The sequence below is a fragment of the Apodemus sylvaticus genome, chromosome 2 (genome assembly GCF_947179515.1).
Source record: "Apodemus sylvaticus chromosome 2, mApoSyl1.1, whole genome shotgun sequence".
Classification (NCBI taxonomy): Eukaryota; Metazoa; Chordata; class Mammalia; order Rodentia; family Muridae; genus Apodemus; species Apodemus sylvaticus.
This window is the reverse complement of record NC_067473.1, coordinates 94,613,295-94,633,891: the sequence shown is the minus strand read 5'-3', so window position 1 is coordinate 94,633,891 and position 20,597 is coordinate 94,613,295. Positions and strand designations below refer to the sequence as shown.

Here is a 20,597-nt window from a genome sequence, read left to right as displayed (position 1 = left end):
ACATATGATGTATTCAGTCTTCAATACTTTGTTCTAAGTCAGGGAATTCTGGGGGTCTTCAAGAAACTAATTATGGAAGGTCCTACAATGTTGCAGCATGAATCTGATATGTTGATTTTCCAAGTGCCTGGACTTCAGAGAAATGCGAAAACAAACACCTAGTCATAGGGTAGCTCCTTCAATATACAGAGCACCATTTCCATCAGGATTATCACGCAGCAGCTTTTGAATGGATTAATAGTAATGCTACCTTCTCTGCCTCTTCCCTGAACTCTCTTTATGCTCATATCTGTCATCTGTATCTGTTTCTCTTTGATTTTGAGGCTTGGAAGACATTTCTGATTTCTTATATGATAGCCCCAGGATCTGAGTAAGATTTGCTCAGGACACTTTTAGTGGATGTTAATAGGAGGATGGCATACCCTCTCATCTTAAAACAAGTGAATTTGCAGAGCATCTGGTGTCTGAATACTTACCACACCTTCCTTTAATGATACGTCAGAATATGAAGGGAATTCCAGAAACACTCAATGTTCCATTATCAATAGGTCTTAGATTGCATTAAGTGCTAAATGATTTTGTTTTGAATAATAACTTCCTTTGAAAGTGTACATTGATAGCTTTACAGTTAGCATTGCTGCCTTCCAAGAACATTCAACAACATCTTAAGAGACTCTATTTCACACATATTGAATAAATAATGCCTGGACATCTTGAGATTTGTGTGTCTTCCTATTCTCTTTATTAATAAATATGAATTCTGATTTTTTTCTGAGACTTTAAGAATGTCAAGTTTTAAGAAGAGAATACAAGCTAATAGTTCCAGAGTAATGGAGCTCAAAGAAGCTTCCCATAATTATCCAGATCTAGGATCTAGAACTTGACATTGACATGTCAAAAGGACGTGTCTGTTATAGTTAATTTATGGGTTTGAGAGGACATGTACCTTCTTTTTTTTATTATTCTTTTTTTGATTCGATATAATTTTTTATTTACATTTCAAATGATTTCCCCTTTTCTAGCTCCCCCCCACTCCCCGAAAGTCCCATAAGCCCCTTTCTCTTCCCCTGTCCTCCTACCCACCCCTTCGCACTTCCCCATGCTGGTTTTACCGAATACTGCTTCACTGAGTCTTTCCAGAACAAGGGGCCACTCCTCCTTTCTTCTTGTACCTCATTTGATGTGTGGATTATGTTTTGGGTATTCCAGTTTTCTAGGTTAATATCCACTTATTAGTGAGGGCATACCATGATTCACCTTTTGAGTCTGGGTTACCTCACTTAGTATGATGTTCTCTAGCTCCATCCATTTGCCTAAGAATTTCATGAATTCATTGTTTCTAATGGCTGAATAGTACTCCATTGTGTAGATATACCACATTTTTTGCATCCACTCTTCTGTTGAGGGATACCTGGGTTCTTTCCAGCATCTGGCAATTAAAAATAGGGCTGCTATGAACATAGTAGAGCATGTATGCTTATGACGGGTACATGGTGGGGAATCCTCTCGGTATATGCCCAGGAGTGGTATAGCAGGATCTTCTGGAAGTGAGGTGCCCAGTTTTCAGAGGAACCACCAGACTGATTTCCAAAGTGGTTGTACCAATTTGCAACCCCTCCAGCAGTGGAGGAGTGTTCCTCTTTCTCCACACCCTCTCCAACACCTGCTGTCTCCTGAATTTTTAATCTTAGCCATTCTGACTGGTGTAAGGTGAAATCTCAGGGTTGTTTTGATTTGCATTTCCCTAATGGCTAATGAAGTTGAGCATTTTTTAAGATGCTTCTCCACTATCCGAAGTTCTTCAGGTGAGAATTCTTTGTTTAACTCTGTACCCCATTTTTAATAGGGTTGTTTGGTTTTCTGGAGTCTAACTTCTTGAGTTCTTTATATATATTGGATATTAGCCCTCTATCTGATGTAGGATTGGTGAAGATCTTTTCCCATTTTGTTAGTTGCCGATTTGTCTTCTTGATGGTGTCCTTTGCCTTACAGAAACTTTGTAATTTTATGAGGTCCCATTTGTCAATTCTTGATCTTAGAGCATACGCTATTGGTGTTCTGTTCATAAACTTTCACCCTGTACCGATGTCCTCAAGGGTCTTCCCCAGTTCAGCAAAGTGGCAGGTTATAAAATCAACTCAAGCAAATCAGTGGCCTTCCTATACTCAAAGGATAAGCAGGCTGAGAAAGAAATTAGAGAAATGACCCCCTTCACAATAGCCACAAACAGTATAAAGTATCTTGGGGTGACTCTTACCAAACATGTGAAAGATCTGTATGACAAGAACTTCAAGACTCTGAAGAAGGAAATGGAAGAAGACCTCAAAAAATGGGAAAACCTCCCATGCTCATGGATCGGGAGAATCAATATAGTTAAAATGGCCATTTTGCCAAAAGCAATATACAGATTCAATGCAATACCCATCAAAATCCCAACTCAATTCTTCACAGAGTTAGAAAGAGCAATTATCAAATTCATCTGAAACAACAAAAAACCAAGGATAGCTAAAACTATTCTCAGCAACAAAAGAAAGTCTGGGGGAATCAGTATCCCGGACCTCAAGCAATACTACAGAGCAATAGTGTTAAAAACTGCATGGTATTGGTACAGTGACAGGCAGGAGGATCAATGGAACAGGATTGAAGATCCAGAAATGAACCCACACACCTATGGCCACTTGATCCTCGACAAAGAGGCTGAGAACACCCAATGGAAAAAAGATAGCCTTTTCAACAAATGGTGCTGGTTCAACTGGAGGTCAGCATGCAGAAGAATGTGAATTGATCCATCCTTGTCTCCTTGTACTAAGCTCAAATCCAAATGGATCAAGGACCTCCACATAAAGCCAGACACTCTGAAGCTAATAGACATGTACCTTCTGAATTATATGGGTGAGACCAATATAGGTGCATGTGATTTTCTAGTAAGGAGAGAAGGAGTTGAGCTATACAGAGTGGTTGTTACAATGGAAAAGAGAACTGTAAGGCATAGTGCCCATTGTTCAGGTTAAGAACGTAATTTCTTGGAAGAATAAATGTCAGCATTAATCTCTGAAACTTGGAGTCTAAAGGATGCCCAAAGAACTCCTTATCATTCAGGTTAATTCAGGAGATGGCTAACATCCAGAACAGTAAGGAAATTATATTTTAAACAATTCTGAAGCTATTGGCATTTAGCCACAGAAAACCAATTGAAACCCCTTTCCTTGCTTTGGCTAAGTCTTTAGATTTCCTTAATACTCCAAAATTTCTAGAATTGTTATCAAGTGGTTATATTGTGAAAAGAACTTCAAGATGAGAGAATTTCAGAGTTATTTCATGAGTATGAAACCATGATTGTCAGCAGTGAATAACTCTGAGGAGAAATACTTGAAAAATAACTTTAAAGGAGGACATGGTTCTTCTCTTACACAGAATCTTAAGTGTTTACCAATCATGACTCTGATGTACTGATTTTAGGCCTGTGTTGACTCAGAGCATGGTAGTAGAGGGTACATGAAGTAGAGTATCTTTGTCCAATAATGAAAGGATGAAAACAATACAGAGTTACAATGAGAGAAAAAGGAAAAGTGCAAGAAACAAAAACAAAAAGGAGAAAACAAAAATCAAAAGCCAACTACTCTTCAGACACACAGCAGTTACTTTTTGTTCCTAACTAGATACAGTCTCTTATTTTCTTCTACTTACTAATGTTTCCTAATGGTATAATCTACTAAAGATTAAGTTTTCAACACAGCCGCCATGGAAGACACTATAGATTCAAACTATAACATTAATTCTCTAGAGCCCAAATATTCATCCTTGTGTTACATTAAAAAATACACTGAGATGAATTATGACTTTGTCAATTCTTACAGCTCTCACATTTTGTAAAAGTCAAAAGACACCTTGGAATCTCAAGAAATGATTTGAATATAAGATCATACAAAATCTATACAAAGAGAATCTGATTATTTTTCTAAATGTCTGTCATGATGCACTGAGCAAGATATACTGTATGAATATAGCCTGTTCTATATAGAGAGAGATCATGTCTCAAAAAGGAAGGAAGAAGAAAAGCAGAAAATGAGCTATACACTTCCAACAGACAATGGATCATGGTGAACATTTTCATTTCTAAAAGAACACATTAAAAAAAACCTCAAGCAACAAGTGAATGAAGATAAGACCATATTTTCATTCACCTAGGATGAAAACAATACAGAGTTACAATGAGAGAAAAAGGAAAATTGCTAGAAACAAAAACAAAAAGGAGAAAACAAAAATCAAAAGCTAACTACTCTTTCACTCTAGGTGAAAGTAAACAACAAGTCTATATGTTAAGTCAGGAGGTACTACGTCTGCCCTGGAGAGCATGAAATAGTGGACAGGAAATCACACAAGCTTGGGCTGTCCTAAAACTAAAACTTTGCCCTTTCTATCCATCTGTTCTCTGTCTTGGGTTGGCTTCATTCCCACACTACACTTTTCAACAATGCCATTGCATGTTCTTGACATTACATTCTTTCTGGGGAATCGGCTGTATCCTTCATCATTGTAAAACTATCCAACTTCTTCAGAAAATGCCTACAGGGACTTCAAAGATGCCACATGCATAAATATACACATTCACATGCATATAAACACACATATATACATCATATACAGACATACATACACACGAACACACACATACAATGCCCTCAGAGACATTACAATGAGGTCTTGGAGGAGGCCTTCATAACTAAAACAGTGTTGCATTCTCCTTTTTTGCAAAACCAGCATCAAGTGGCAGTGACTCTGGAATTGTATAATGGTCCCCTGCCTATGGCAGAGGCAAGAAAGTACATGAACTAAGGATTGGGGACAAAATTAGCCCTCTGGTCTAAACCTTCAAGGTCATTAATTCCCATTCAGTCATCTTCCTACAGATTCCACAGACTCCATAAGCAATATTACCTGTGGAGGATTCTAACCACTAGGCTTGGACACACTGCCACTCTGAAAGTTAACTTTTAAATTAAACACTTCTATTATATTTCTAATATCTGGGTAGGAGAGAATCTAAATATAATACTCTGGAGGAGAACAATGTTTTCTTTCCTTTTTTCAATTTTTGTTACTGATTATTTGAGAATTTCATAAGGTATCTTTTGAATATATACATTCATAAACAACCAAATTCTCTCAAAATAATCACTTGTCTATTCACCTTATAATTCATTTCTACCCTGATTTTGTACCATTTAAAACATAATATATTTATAGAATCTCCTAGTATGTAAAGTCAATGAGTCAGAGATTAAAAGGATAATATGCAGTGTGGCCCATCCCCAGTTCTGAACTAGCTTCATTTCCAACAATAACAAGACTGATTAATAATATTGTCACCATGAAATATTCTATAGATGTCTGTTAAATCCATTTGGTTCATAACTTCTTTAGTTTCACTGTGTCTCTGTTTAGTTTCTGTTTCCATGATTTGTCCATTGGTGAGAGCGGGGTGCAGAAGTTTCCCACTATTATTGTGTGAGGTTCAGTATGTGCTTTGAGCTTTAGTAGTTTCTTTTACAAATGTGAGTGCCTTAGCATTAGGGGCATAGATGTTCAGAAATGAGAGTTGATCTTGGTAGGTTTTTTCCTCGATGAGTATAAAGTACCCTTCTTTTTGGATCACTTTTGGTTGAAAGTCAATCTCATTTAATATTAAAATGGCCAGTTTAGCTTGTTTCTTGAAACCATTTGCTCAGAAAAATTTTTACCAGTCTTTTACACTGAGGTAGTTTCTGCCTTTGTCATTGACATATATTTCCTGTATGCAGCAAAACTCTGGATATGGTTGCTACAGGTACTCTCCCCATCGTTGGATATTTCAGCTAATGCCATACCCATTGGGCCCTGGGAGCCTCTTATTTTTCTGGCATCTGGGACTTTCTGCTGGCTACCCCCAGTTCCCATCCCACATTGCTACATATACAGTTCCCACTCCACAATATATATCCAATCTCTTAGTCTTTGTCTTTTTATTGGGGAATTGAATAGAGATGTTAACGACCAGTGTATTAGTCAGGCTCTGGCAAAACCTCTCAGGAGACAATTATATCAGGCTCCTGTCAGCAAGCACTGCTTGACATCAGCAACAGAGTCTGGGTGTGGTGGCTGCCTATGGAATGGATGCTCAGGAGGGAAAATCTCTGGATGCTCTTGGCTTCAGTCTCTGATCCATCCTTTATTGCTGTGTTTCTTTAGACAGGAGCAAATCTGGGTTAATATTTTGAGACGGGTTGGTGGCACCATCCCTCAACCAGAAGCTATGCCTAAATGCTGGGTAAGGTCTCAACAGTTATTCTCTTCTAATTGTTGGATATTTCAGCTAATTTCATCCCCATTGGGTCCTGGGAGCCTCTTACTTTCCTGGCATCTGGGGCTTTCTGCTAACTATCCCCCAGTTTGTAATCCCCCTTGCTATACACTCTGTTCAATTTCCTGACCCATCATACATCTAACCTATCTCCTGTCACACCTAATCCTGAGTCCCCTCCTTTTACCCCTCTCCCTCTTCTCTTCAAGTCCCTCCCACACTCCACCTCCTGTGATTATTTTGCTCCCTTTCTAAGTAGAACTGAAGCATCCATATTTTGGTCTTCCTTTTTCTTGAGCTTCATATGATCTCTGAGTTGTATCATGGTTATTCCAAGCATTTTGATTAATATCCACTTATCAGTGAGTATACAACATGTGTGTTCTTTTGTGACTGGGCTACCTCTCTCAGAGTGATATTTCCTAGTTCTATCCATTTGCTTAAGAATTTCATGAAGTCATTTTTTTTTTTAATATGACTGATCAGTTTTCCATTTTGGAAATGTACCACATTTTCTGTATCCATTTCTCTGTTTAAGGACATCTGTGTTGTTTTCAGCTTCTGGTTATTATAAATATGGCTGCTATGAACATAGTAGAGCACCTGTCCTTGTTATATGTTGAACATAGTTGGATAAATGCCCAGGTGTATATATAGTTGGGACCTCAGGTAGTTATGCCCAGTCTTCTAAGGAACCACCAGACTGATTTTCAGAGTGCTTGTACTTTCATGTAATCCCACCTGCAGTGGAGGACTGCTCCTTTCTCCACAACCTCTTCAGTATCTCCTGTCACCTGAGGTGTTTATCATGATGCTTCTGAGTGATTTGAAGTGGAATCTCATGGTCCTTTTGATTTGCATTTCCCTAATGACTAAGGATGTTGAACATTTCTTTTTTTATTTTCTACATTCTTTGTTTACATTCCAAATGCTTTCCCCTTTCCCAGTTCTTGCCTCCCCATATGTCCCATAAGTCCTCTTCTCTCCACCCATTCTCCAATCACCCCCTCCCTTTTCTCTGTCCTGGCACTCCTCTACAATGATGGATCAAGCCTTTCCAGAATCAGGGCCCTCTCCTTCCTTCTTCATGAGAATCATTTGTTATGCTAATTGTGTCTTCAATGTTCAGAGCTTCTGGGTTAATTAATAATCCACTTATCAGTGATTGAATTCCATGTGTATTCTTTTGTGATTGAGTTACCTCACTTAAGATGATATTTTCCAGTTCCAACCATTTGCCTAAAAATTTCATGAATTTATTGTTTTTAATTGCTGAGTAGTATTCCATTGTGTAAATATACCACATTTTCTGTATCCATTCCTCCATTGAGGGACATTTGGGTTTTTTTCAGCTTCTGGCTATTATAAATAAGGTTGCTATAGAACATAGTAGAGCATGTGTCCTTATTGCATGCTGGGCAATTCTCTGGGTATATGCCCAGGAGTGGTATAGCTGGGTCCTCCGGAAGTGTCATGCCCAGTTTTCTGAGGAACCGCCAGACTGATTTCCAGAGTTGTTGTGCCATCTTACAATCCCACCAGCAGTGGAGGAGTGTTCCTTTTTTTCCACATCCTCTCCAACACCTGCTGTCTCCTGAGTTTTTAACCTTAGCCATTCTGACAGGTGTGAAGTGAAATCTCAGGGTTGTTCTGATTTGCATTTCCCTAATGACTAATGATGTTGAGCATTTCTTAAGGTGCTTCTTGGCCACCCGAATTCCTTCAGGTGAAAATTCCTTTTTTCGGTCTGTACCCCATTTTTTTTCTGTTTTCTTCAATTTTCAAATCTTTTTTTTTTAATTTTTTTATTCAATATATTTTGTATTTACATTTCAAATGATTTCCCCTTTTCTAGCCCCCTACTCCCTGAAAGTCCCATAAGCCCCCTTCTCTCCCCCTGTCCTCCCACCTAGCCCTTCCCACTTCCACATTCTGGTTTTGTGGAATACTGCTTCACTGAGTCTTTCCAGACCAAGGGGCCACTCCTCCTTTCTTCTTGTACCTCAATTGATGTGTGGATTATGTTTTGGGTATTCCAGGTTTCTAGGTTAATATCCACTTATTAGTGAGTGCATACCATGATTCACCTTTTGAGTCTGCGTTACCTCACTTAGTATGATGTTCTCTAGCTCCGTTCATTTGCCTAAGAATTTCATGAATTCATTGTTTCTAATGGCTGAATAGTACTCCATTGTGTAGAAATACCACATTTTTGCATCCACTCTTCTGTTGAGGGATACCTGGGTTCTTTCCAGCATCTGGCAATTATAAATAGGGCTGCTATGAACATAGTGGAGCATGTATCCTTATTACATGGTGGGGAATCCTCTGGGTATATGCCCAGGAGTGGTATAGCAGGATCTTCTGGAAGTGAGGTGCCCAGTTTTCGGAGGAACTGCCAGACTGATTTCCAGAGTGGTTGTACCAATTTGCAACCCCACCAGCAGTGAAGGAGTGTTCCTCTTTCTCCACATCCTCTCCAACACCTGCTATCTCCTGAATTTTTAATCTTAGCCACTCTGACTGGTGTAAGGTGAAATCTCAGGGTTGTTTTGATTTGCATTTCCCTAATGACTAATGAAGTCGAGCATTTTTTAAGATGCTTCTCTGCCATCCGAAGTTCTTCAGGTGAGAATTCTTTGTTTAACTCTGTACCCCAATTTTTAATACGGTTGTTTGGTTTTCTGGAGTCTAACTTCTTGAGTTCTTTATATATATGTATATATATATATATATATATATATATATATATATATATATATATATATATATATATATATATATTGGAAATTAGCCCTCTATCTGATGTAGGATTGGTGAAGATCTTTTCCCAATTTGTTGGTTGCCGCTTTGTCCTTTTGATGGTGTACTTTGCCTTACAGAAACTTTGTAATTTTATGAGGTCCCATTTGTCAATTCTTGATCTTAGAGCATAAGCTATTGGTGTTCTGTTCAGAAACTTTCTCCCTGTACTATGTCCTTAAGGGTCTTCCCCAGTTTCTTTTCTATTAGCTTCAGAGTGTCTGGCTTTATGTGGAGGTCCTTGATCCATTTGGATTTGAGCTTAGTACAAGGAGACAAGGATGGATCAATTCACATTCTTCTGCATGCTGACCTCCAGTTGAACCAGCACCATTTGTTGAAAAGGCTATCTTTTTTCCATTGGATATTTTCAGCCCCTTTGTCGAGGATCAGTTGGCCATAGGTGTGTGGATTCATTTCTAGATCTTCAATCCAGTTCCATTGATCCGCCTGCCTGTCACTGTACCAATACCATGCAGTTTTTAACACTATTGCTCTGTAGTATTGCTTGAGGTCAGGGATACTGATTCCCCCAGAATTTCTTTTGTTGCTGAGAATAGTTTTAACTATCCTGGGTTTTTTGTTATTCCAGATGAATTTGATAATTGTTCTTTCTAACTCTGTGAAGAATTGAGTTGGGATTTTGATGGGTATTGCATTGAATCTGTATATAGCTTTTGGCAAAATGGCCATTTTAACTATATTGAACTGATCCATGAGCATGGGAGGTTTTCCCATTTTTTGAGATCTTCTTCCATTTCCTTCTTCAGAGTCTTGAAGTTCTTGTCATACAGATCTTTCACGTTTGGTAAGAGTCACCCCAAGATATTTTATACTTTTTGTGGCTATTGTGAAGGGGGTCATTTCCAGAATTTCTTTCTCAGCCTGCTTATCCTTTGAGTATAGGAAGGCCACTGATTTGCTTGTGCTGATTTTATAACCTGCCACTTTGCTGAAGCTGTTTATCAGCTGTAGGAGTTCTCTAGTGGAGTTTTTTGGGTCACTTAGGTAGACTATCCTGTCATCTGCAAATAATGATCGTTTGACTTCTTCCTTTCCAATTCTTATCCTTTTGACCTCTTTATGTTGCCTAATTGCCCGAGCTAGTACCTCAAGTACAATATTGAAAAGATAAGGAGAAAGGGGGCAGCCCTGTCTAGTCCCTGATTGTAGTGGGACTGCTTCAAGTTTCTCTCCATTTAGTTTGATGCTGGCTACCGGTTTGCAGTATATTGCTCTTACTATGTTTAGGTATGGGCCTTGAATTCCTGTTCTTTCCAAGACTTTAAGCATGAAAGGATGCTGAATTTTGTCAAATGCTTTTTCAGCATCCAATGAAATGACCATGTGTTTTTTTTCTTTGAGTTTGTTTATGTAGTGGATTGCATTGATGGATTTCTGTATATTGAACCAACCCTGCATTCCCAGGATAAAGCCTACTTGATCATGGTGGATGATCGTTTTGATGTGTTCTTGGATTCGTTTGGCAAGAATTTTATTGAGTATTTTTGCATCAATGTTCATAAGGGAAATTGGTCTGAAGTTCTCTTTCTTTGTTGGATCTTTGTGTGGTTTTGGTATCAGCGTAATTGTGGCTTCATAGAAGGAATTGGGTAGTGTTCCTTCTGTTTCTATTTTGTGGAATAGTTTGATGAGTATTGGTGTTAAGTTTTCTTTGAAGGTCTAATAGAATTCTGCACTGAAACCATCTGGTCCTGTGCTTTTTTTGGTTGGAAGACTTTCTATGACTCCTTCTATTTCTTCAGGCGTTATGGGACTGTTTAAGTGATCTATTTGGTCCTGATTTAATTTTGGTATTTGGTATCCTTCAAGGAAATTGTCCATTTCCTCCAGATTCTCCAGTTGTGTTGAGTATAGGCTCTTGTAGTAGGATCTGATGATTTTTTGGATTTCCTCAGTTTCCGTTGTTATATCTCCCTTTTCCTTTCTAAGTTTGTTAATTTGGATACTTTCTCTGTGCCCTTTGGTCAGTCTGGCTAAGGGTTTATCTATCTTGTTGATTTTCTCAAAGAACCAGCTCCTGGATTCACTGATTCTTTGTATGGTTCGCTTTGTTTCCAATTGATTGATTTCAGCCCTGAGTTTGATGATTTCCAGTCTTCTACTCCTTTTGGGTGAATTGGCTTCTTTTTGTTCCAGGACTTTCAGGTGTGTCGTTAAACTGCTAGTGTATGTTCTCTCCATTTTCTTTTTGGAGGCACTCAGGGCTATGAGTTTTCCTCTTAGCACTGCTTTCATTGTGTCCCAAACATTTGGGTATGTTGTGCCGTCATTTTCATTAAAGTCTCTGATTTCTTTCATCTAAAAAGTCTCTGATTTCTTTCTTTATTTCTTCTTTGATCAAGGTGTCATTGAGTAGAGTATTATTCAGCCTCCATGTATATGTGGGCTTTCTGTTGTTTTTGTTGCTATTGAAAATCACTCTTACACCATAGTGATCTGAGAGGAGGCATGGGATTAGTTCGATCATCTTATATTTGTTGAGGTCTGCCTTGTGTCCAATTATATGGTTGATTTTGGAGAAGGTAACATGAGGTGTTGAGAAAAAGGTATATTCTTTTGCTTTAGGGTGAAATGTTCTATAAATATCAGTCAAATCCAATTGGTCCAAAGCTTCAATTAGTTTTACTGTGTCCCTGTTTAGTTTCTGTTTTCCCGATCGGTCCATTGAGGAGAGTGGAGTGTTGAAATCCCCCACAATTATTGTGTTAGGTGCAATGTGTGCTTTGAGCTTTAGTAAAGTTTCTTTTACGAATGAGGGTGCCCTTGCATTTGGCGCATAGATGTTCAGAATTGAAAGTTCTTCTTGTTGGATTTTTCCTTTGACCAGCAAGAAGTGTCCTTCTGTGTCTCTTTTGATGACTTTAGGTTGAAAGTCAATTTTATCTGATATTAGAATGGCTACTCCTGCTCGTTTCCTGTGACCATTGGCTTGTAAGATTGTCTTCCAGCCTTTTATTCTAAGGTAGTTTTTATCTTTGACACTGAGGTGTGTCTCCTGTATACAGCAAATTGTAGGGTCCTGTTTCCTTATCCAGTCTGTTAGTCTATGTCTTTTTATTGGGGAATTGAGACCATTGATGTTAAGAGATATTAAGGAATAGTGATTATTACTTCCTGTCATTTTTGATGTTCTTTTTATATTTGAGTGGTTATCTTCTTTTGGGTTTGATGAAGGAAGGTAACTATCTTGCTTTTTCCAGGGTGCAGTTTCCCTCCTTGTATTGGAGTTTTCCTCCTATTATTCTTTGCAGAGCTGGGTTTGTGGAAAGATATTGTGTAAATTTGGTTTTGTCATGGAATATCTTGGTTTCTCCATCTATGGTGAATGAGAGTTTTGCTGGGTAGTCTGCATGAGATCTGCCCAGGATCTTCTAGCTTTCATGGTCTCTGGTGAGAAGTCTGGTGTGATTCTGATAGGTCTTCCTTTATATGTTACTTGGCCTTTCTCTCTTACTGCCTTTAATATTCTTTCTTTATTTAGTGCATTTGGGGTTTTGATTATTATGTGACGGGAGGTATTTCTGCTCAGGTCCAGTCTGTTTGGAGTTCTGTAGGCTTCTTGTATATTCATAGGCATCTCTCTCTTTAAGTTAGGAAAGTTTTCACCCCATTTTAATATGGTTATTTGGTTCGTTGGGGTCTATTGCTTCAGGTACTTCTCAGTCATTCAAGATTCCTCAATTGAGAATTCTGTTTAACTCTGTACCCATTTTTCATAGGGTTATTTTGTTGTCTGGAATATAACTTCTTGAGTTCTTCATATATATATATTGAATATTAGCCTTATATCAGATGTAGGATTCGTAAAGGTCTTTTTCCAATCTGTAGGTTGCAGTTTTGTCCTGCTGACAGTGTCTTTTGCATTACAGAAACTTTTCAGTTTAAGAGATTCTATTTATCTATTGTTGATCTTAGAGCCTGGGTCATTGATATTCTATTCAGAAAATGTTCCCCTGTGCCAATGTGTTCGAGACTCTTTCCCAGTATCTGCTCTAATTCATTCAGTGAATCTGGCTTTATGTAGGTATTTGATCCCCTTGGACTTGAGATTTGTTTAAGGAGATCAGAATGGATTGATTTGCATTATTCTACATGCCAACTACCATTTAAGCCATCACCATTTGTTGGATATGCTGTCTTTTTTCCACTGGATTCTTTTAGCTTCTTTGTCAAAGATAAAGTGACCATAGGTATATTGATTCATTTCTGGGTCTTCAATTTGATTCCATTGATCTACATGTCTGTCTTTGTACCAATACCATGTGGTTTTTATCACTATTGCTTTGTAGTAGAACTTGAGGTCAAGGATGGTGATTCCCATGGAAGTTCTCTTATTGTTGAGAATAGTTTTCAATATATTGGGCTTGTTGTGGTTGTTGCTGTTGTTGTTGTTGTTCCAAATGAATTGTTCTTTCTATCTCTCTGAAGTTTTGAGCTAGAATTTTGATGGTGAATCCATTGAATCTGAGGATGGCTTGTGGTAAGATGGCCAATTTTACTATGTTGATCCTGCTGATAAATGAGCATGGGAGATCTTTCCAACTTCTGAACTATTCAATTTCTTTCTTCAGAGATGACTTTTTTTCATATAGATGTTTTATTTGCTTAGTTGGTGTCAAAACCAAGTATTTTATACTCTTTGTGACTGTTGTGATAGGTGTTGTTTCCCTAATTTCTTTCAGCTCCTTTATCCTTTGAGTAGAGGACTGCTACTGATTTGTTTGAGTTAATTTTATATCTAGCCACTTTGCTGAAGTTGTTGGCCAGTTCAAAGAGTTCTCTGACAAAATTTGGGGACATCTATATTATCATATCATCTGCAAATATCGGTATTTTGACTTCTTCTTTTCCAATTTGTATTAATTTGACCTTACTTTGTTGTCTAATTGCTCTGGTTAGAACTTCAAGTACTCTATTGAATAAATAGAAGAGAGTGAACAGCCTTGTCTAGTCCCTGATTTTAGTGGGATTGCTTTAAATTTCTCTCCATTTAGTTTGATGTTGGTTCCTGGTTTGCTGTATATTGCTTTTACTATGTTTAGGTATAGGCCTTGGATTCCTGTTCTTTCTAAGACCTTTAACATGAAGGTGTGTTGAATTTTGTCAAATGATTTTTCAGCATCTAATGAGACAATCATGTAGTTTTTTCTTCCAGTTTGTTTATGTAGTGGATTACATTGATGGCTTTCCCTATATTGAAGCATCCCTGCATTCAGGATCTGAAGCCTACTTGATCATGGTGAATGATCATTTTGATGTGCTCTTGGACTCTACTTGCAAGAATTTTATTGAGTAATTTTGTATCAATATTCTTAAGGGAAATTGGTCTGAAGTTGTCTTTCTTTTTGGGTCTTTGTGTGATTTTTGGTATTAACGTAACTGTGGCTTCATAGAATTTACTGGGTACTGTTCCTTCTGTTTCAAATTTGTGGAATAGTTTGAAGATTATTGGTATTAGGTCTTCTGTGAAGGCCTGATAGAAATATATACTAAACCCATGTAGTCCTGGACCCTTTTTTAATTTTTTTTTTTGGTTGGGAGATTTTAATGACTTCTTCTATTCATTAGGGGTTATGGAACTATTAAATGGTTTATCTGTTCCTGATTTAGCTTTAGTACCAGGTATCTGTCTAGAAAATCAACCATTTTATCCATATTTTCCAGTTTTGTTGAGTATAGACTTTTGAAGTAAGATCTGATGATTTTGTAGATTACTTCAGTTTCTGTTGTTATGTCTCACTTTTCATTTGATTTTGTTTTTTGGATACTGTCTAAGTGCCCTCAAGTTCGTATGATTAAGGGTTGATCTATCTTGTTGATTTTCTCAAAGAACCAGTTCCTGGTTTTGTTGATTCTTTGTATAGTTTTCTTTGTTTCTAATTGGCTAATTTCAGTCCCGAGTTTGATTATTTCCTGCCATCTGCTCCTCTTGGGTGTATTTGCTGCCTTTTGTTCTAGAGCTTTCAGATGTGCTGTTAGTCATCTAGTGGATACTTCCAATTTGGAGGCACTCAGAGCTATGAGTTTTTCTCCTAGGACTGCTTTTATTGTATCCCATGAGTTTGGGTATGTTGTACCTTCATTTTCATTAAAATCTAAAAAGTCTTTAATTCTTTCTTTGTTTCTTGCCTGAAAAAATTATCATTGAGTAGAGTTGTTCAGCTTCCATGTATATGTGGGCTTTCTGTTGTTTTAGTTGTTATTGAAGTCCAGCCTTAGTCCGTGGTGATCTGATAGGATGCATGGGATTGTTTCAATATCCTTGTATCTGTTGAGGCTTCTTTTGTGACACATTATATGGTCAGTTTTGGAGAAGGTACCATAAGCTGCTGAGAAGAGGTATATCCTTTTGCTTTAAGATGAAATGTTCTATAGCTACCCGTTAGATCCATTTGGTTTATTACTTCTGTTAGTTTCAATGTGTCTTGGTTTAGTTTGTGTTTCCATGATCTGTCCATGGATGAGAGTGGCGTGTTGAAGTCTCCCACTTTTATTATGTAAGGTGTAATATGTGCTTTGAGCTTTAATAAAGTTTCTGTTGTGAATGTGGGTGACATTGCATTTGAAGAATAGATGCTCAGCATTGATAGTTCATCTTATTAGATTATTCTTATAATGAGGATGAATGTCCTTCCTTAACATTTTTTATAACTTTTGGTTGAAAGTCAATTTTATTTGATATCAGAATGGGCTACTCCAGCTTGTTTTGTGGGAACATTTGCTTGAAAATTGTTTTTCAGCCTTTAACTCTGAGGTAGTGTCTGTTTTTGACACTGAGATATGTTTTCTATATACAGCAAAAATTCTGGTTCCTTTTCACATGTTCAGTCTGTTAGTCTATGTCTTTTTATTGGGGAATTGAGTCGATTGATGTTAAAAGATATTAAGGAACAGTGGGTTTTGCTTTCTGTTATTTTTTTGTATTAAAATTTTTTATTAGATATTTTCTTTCCTTACATTTCAAATGTTATCCCCTTTCCTGGTTTCCCCTCCAAAAATTCCCTATTCCATCCCCTTTTCCCCTGCTCATTAATCCACCCATTCCTGCCTCCCTATTCTGGTATTCCCCTATACTGGGGCATCAATCCTTCAGTACAAAAGAAGCAATAATTTTCACCACCTACTTTGTCTTAAACACCCAACGGGAAAGCATTACCAACATTAAAATAATTGGTATGATACTTTAACAAAGATAAGATTCCCATTTGGCCAGCAATTTTTCACAAATGATTTTTTCTGATAAGACCAGCATTGGCCTAGCTCACCTCTATACTGCTCATCCACAGCTGAGAAGCAGGCTTATCTGCTAAAAAAAAAATAGCCAGCTTGAAGTTCCTTTTATATCAGTTAACCTCTCTGTCTCACCAACTCTCAGTAAAACTTTTTTTTAAATATCAGATCAAATTAATATCCTTTCCTTTGGCGGCTGTGGTACTCTAAAATTAAGTAGGACTACATCTCATTATTGGTAAGGATGAGGTTTGTACCCTTATTGAAAGATGAAACTTCCTCACTGAAAAATCCAAATGATTTTGATATGAAGCCCATAGTCACAGGAATTAGACAAAAATTAAAGGGCATGTCTCCTCCTATGGATGTACTGTTGGTTCCATCCCACACAAGTGCTTCACACTGTGATTACTCTTCATTATTATAACCCCATACTTATATTTTTGCCATGTCTTTTGGGTATTTTACTTATAGCATACCCATTCATACAGATTTCCCTCTATACCTGAACAGGAATGTTCATATAAGCTCTCATAGTTGCTCTCATCCCACAGCAACTCTATTCATTCCTGAGGCATCTGAGAGAAATTCTTTCGGACAGTGTAGAGCAGTTCTAGATGCAAGAGACCTTCATAACTTTTACCCCAAACCAAATACATATTCTTTCATCAGTCCTACATTTTCTCCTGTTCCCTTCCTTGAATGCTTCTCATCCCTGTGTTGCTTCTGCTACCTTACTTGAGTGCAGCACATATGACAGTGTAACCATTTACTATCTTCCTGAATGGCTGTATCCAGAAGGAAAAATATTCCCCTAGAATTCTTTACCTCATTGTACTACAGTCCTTGGCTTCATTCACTGCCACTCTTAGGTTACCCCTGTTAGGATATCTGGCCACCACTAACATTCAAATTGATATATTCTTTTAACTAGACACAATCCTTTTAGTTTTCCCCTTTTACTCCTGGCCATAATACATCTGTGGACTCTACTCTTGCCTCTTCCATTAATCTGCATAGAAGAGGTGGATACCCCTTTTAAACAGAATGCACCATCTCTAAAAAGTAACTAGTTTCACTTACTCATCCAACTGCTTAGTCTAACTGTTCATTAAAATGTTCAACATCCTTAGTCATCAGGAAAATGCAAATCAAAACAACCCTGAAATTCCACCTCACACCAGTCAGAATGGCTAAAAGCAAAAACTCAGGTGACAGCAGATATTGTATGATATATGTGGAGAAAGAGGAACACACCTCAGATTGAAAGCTGGCACAACACTCTGGAAATAAGTCTGGCAATGCCTCAGAAAATTGGACACGGTAGTACCTGAGGACCCAGCTATGCCACTTCTGGCCATATAACCAGAAGAAGCTCCAACATGCAATAAGGACACATGCTCCACCATGTTCATAGCAGCCATATTTATAAAAGCCAGAAGCGGGAAAGAATCCAGGTGTCCCTCAACAGAGTAAAGGATACAGAAAATTTGGTGTATTTACGCTATGGAATACTACTCAGCTATTAAAAACAATGACTTCATGAAATAACCAGTCAAATGGATGGAGCTAAAAAATATCATCCTGAGTGAGGTAACTCAGTTACAAAAGAATACACATGGTATGTACTTACTGATAAATGGTTATTAGCCCAAGAGTTCAGAATACCCAAGATTCAATTCACAGATCATGTGAAGCCTAAGAAGGAAGACCAAAATGGGGATGCTTCTATACTTCTTAGAAGGGTAAACAAACTATTCACAGGAGGAAATGTGGAGACAACGTATGAGGCAGAGACTGAAGGAAAAGCCATCCAGCAACTGCCCCACATGGGGATCCAGTCTATATAAACCATCAAACCTGGACACTATTGTCTACCAAATCCAGACACTATTCTGGATAATGGAAAGTGTTTGTTGATGGAAGCCTGATATGGCTGTCTCCTGAGAGGCTCTGCCAGAGTCTGACAAATACAGAGGCAAAAGCTCTCAACCAATCATTGGACTGAGGGTGGGAAATCCATGGTGGAGGATTTGGAAGGAGTTGAGGAGCTTTGCAGTCCTATGGAGGGAGCACCAGTGTCAACAGGCTAGAACACGAGAGCTCCCGGGAATGAACCACCAACCAAAGAATACACAAGAAGGGACCAATGACGCTGGCCGCATATGTGACAGAGGATGGACATCAGTTGGAAAAGGGGCCCTTGGGCCTGAAGGTGTTTGATCTCCCAAAGTAGGGGAATGTCAGGTCAGGAAGACAGGAATGGGTTGGTGGGGGGGAGCACCCTCATAGAGGCAAGGGGAGGGGAGATGGGATAGCAGGTTTCTGAAGTGGAGACCTGGAAAGGGGAAAACCTTTCAAATGTAAATAAAGAAGCTATCCAATAAGAAAGAAAAAAATCCATTTTTCCCTGGAGCCAAGGCTGCCAATACCTCTCAGTCACTATGCAACCATATCCCTCTCAATCTACAGCTTTCCATAATGACTGATCCCTTGCTGGGCCTGTGGAAATAACTGACCTTTTCAGATTTATGAACATTCTCCAGCCTCTACCATCCCTTAATACTTCCTTAACCCCAAATGATTAGCTACTGTTATCCACCAATTTAACAGTAATTGCTTCCTTCCTATTCTGATCCAACTCACCCCTGCAAAATACTTAGAGCCCATTGAGAGAAAATCCTCCCCCACTCTATAAGGGAGCACCTATCTGTGAGAATTCACCTCTTCTGACTCCTTTCTGTGGTTTCCTGTTTCAATTCTCCCCCTCCTCCGCAATTTTTGTTTTCTTTTTCTGTAATGAAATCATATTTTAAGCCCCATAACAATCATTTTTTGAAGGTTCTTAGGAGCACAAGTTGGTAACCACATAATCCAACATTACAGCAAGTTAAAACTCTTCTGACCAATATAACCTGAATTAAGATGCTCATTTCCTGGTATTAGACATTATCAAAAAGAAGAGTACCCAATACTATATGGACCTGAACCAGATTTAGCACAAATCAAACTCTTTTGATCTCAAAGGTGGAAGTGAGTGTGTCCATGAACAGGAACTTAGTACCTCTGCAGTGCAGCAGGCTAACTGGCTTCCCTGTCACTCTTAAGTGAAGGGTTTCAGGAAGGGGGCTTAAGAGGCTCCAGAAGCTGAAAAAGGAAGTGAGAGTGCATGTGCATGGAGGGAATAAACACCAACGACTGCCAAGTTCACACACTGAACTGCTTCACAGTAGCAGCTATTGCAGTGTCACCAACAGCATCTGCAGGTTTCTGTAAGAGGATATAGCACTGTGAGAGGCATGCTATAACTCTGCTGACAGTAGTAATCTGCAGCATCTTCTGAGAGCATGTTATCAATTGTAAAAGTAAAATCTGTGCCATAGCCACTACTGGAGAACCTGGTCGGGACTCCAGGACGACGAGTATTGCCTTCTGAAATAAGGAGCTTAGGAGCTTCCCCTGGCTTCTGCTGGTACCAGTTCATATCATCATTAATATCTGTGCTGGTTATGCAACTGATAGTGACTTCTTCTCCTACAGCCATGGACAGGGATGCTGGAGACTGTGTCACAGTTGTCTCTGCCCTAGAATCTGTTTATGGAAGAAAAGTGACAAAGACAAGTCAAATGTGCCATAATTAGATGAAGTGAATACTTTCAAATTCTTTGGAAACTATAGAATTTCATGGAGACTGTGAACACTTAATGAATATCATGAGAAAGAGAAACTGTTTCCCTTACCAGAAATACAGAGGAGAAGAAAACTGAGATGAGCTAGGGAGAGCATGGTCATGCCCTTGAGTGATACAAAGCTTCCTATGCAGCATGATGGCCTGCATTATATGTTCTCAGAGAGGCTGAGGTGGTAATGACTGCATGCAAATTACAATGAATATGTTAGTGGGTAGGGAGGCTGGGTTGAATGGACAGTGTGAAGCTGCACATAGTTTCTTCACAACTGAGCTAATACATGGCTAAGTTTCAATTGTTGCCCCAGGGATATTGTCCCTCTTATACCTCACAGCATCATGTGATAGAAAATGTTTAAGAGAGTTCATTAACATGACCTCTGTCTGCATCCTAAATATCCCAATTATCACTTCCAGTTTCAGCTTGTATTTCCAAAACTCCATACTCTAGTATAAATTCATTACACTGAACTAAAACACAAATTTCTAGGAATAAAGATGATGTTTTAACAT

General features: G+C 38.4%; 1 gene segment (V, D, J or C); it reads right to left on the bottom strand.

Annotated features, from left to right (window-relative positions):
• Window positions 1–19,643: 19,643 nt before the first annotated feature.
• Window positions 19,644–20,249, bottom strand: LOC127677960 (immunoglobulin kappa variable 5-2-like). The segment is given in 2 exon segments: window positions 19,644–19,987; window positions 20,137–20,249. Coding segments are annotated over 2 exon segments (396 nt in total).
• Between the last annotated feature and the right edge of the window lie 348 nt (window positions 20,250–20,597).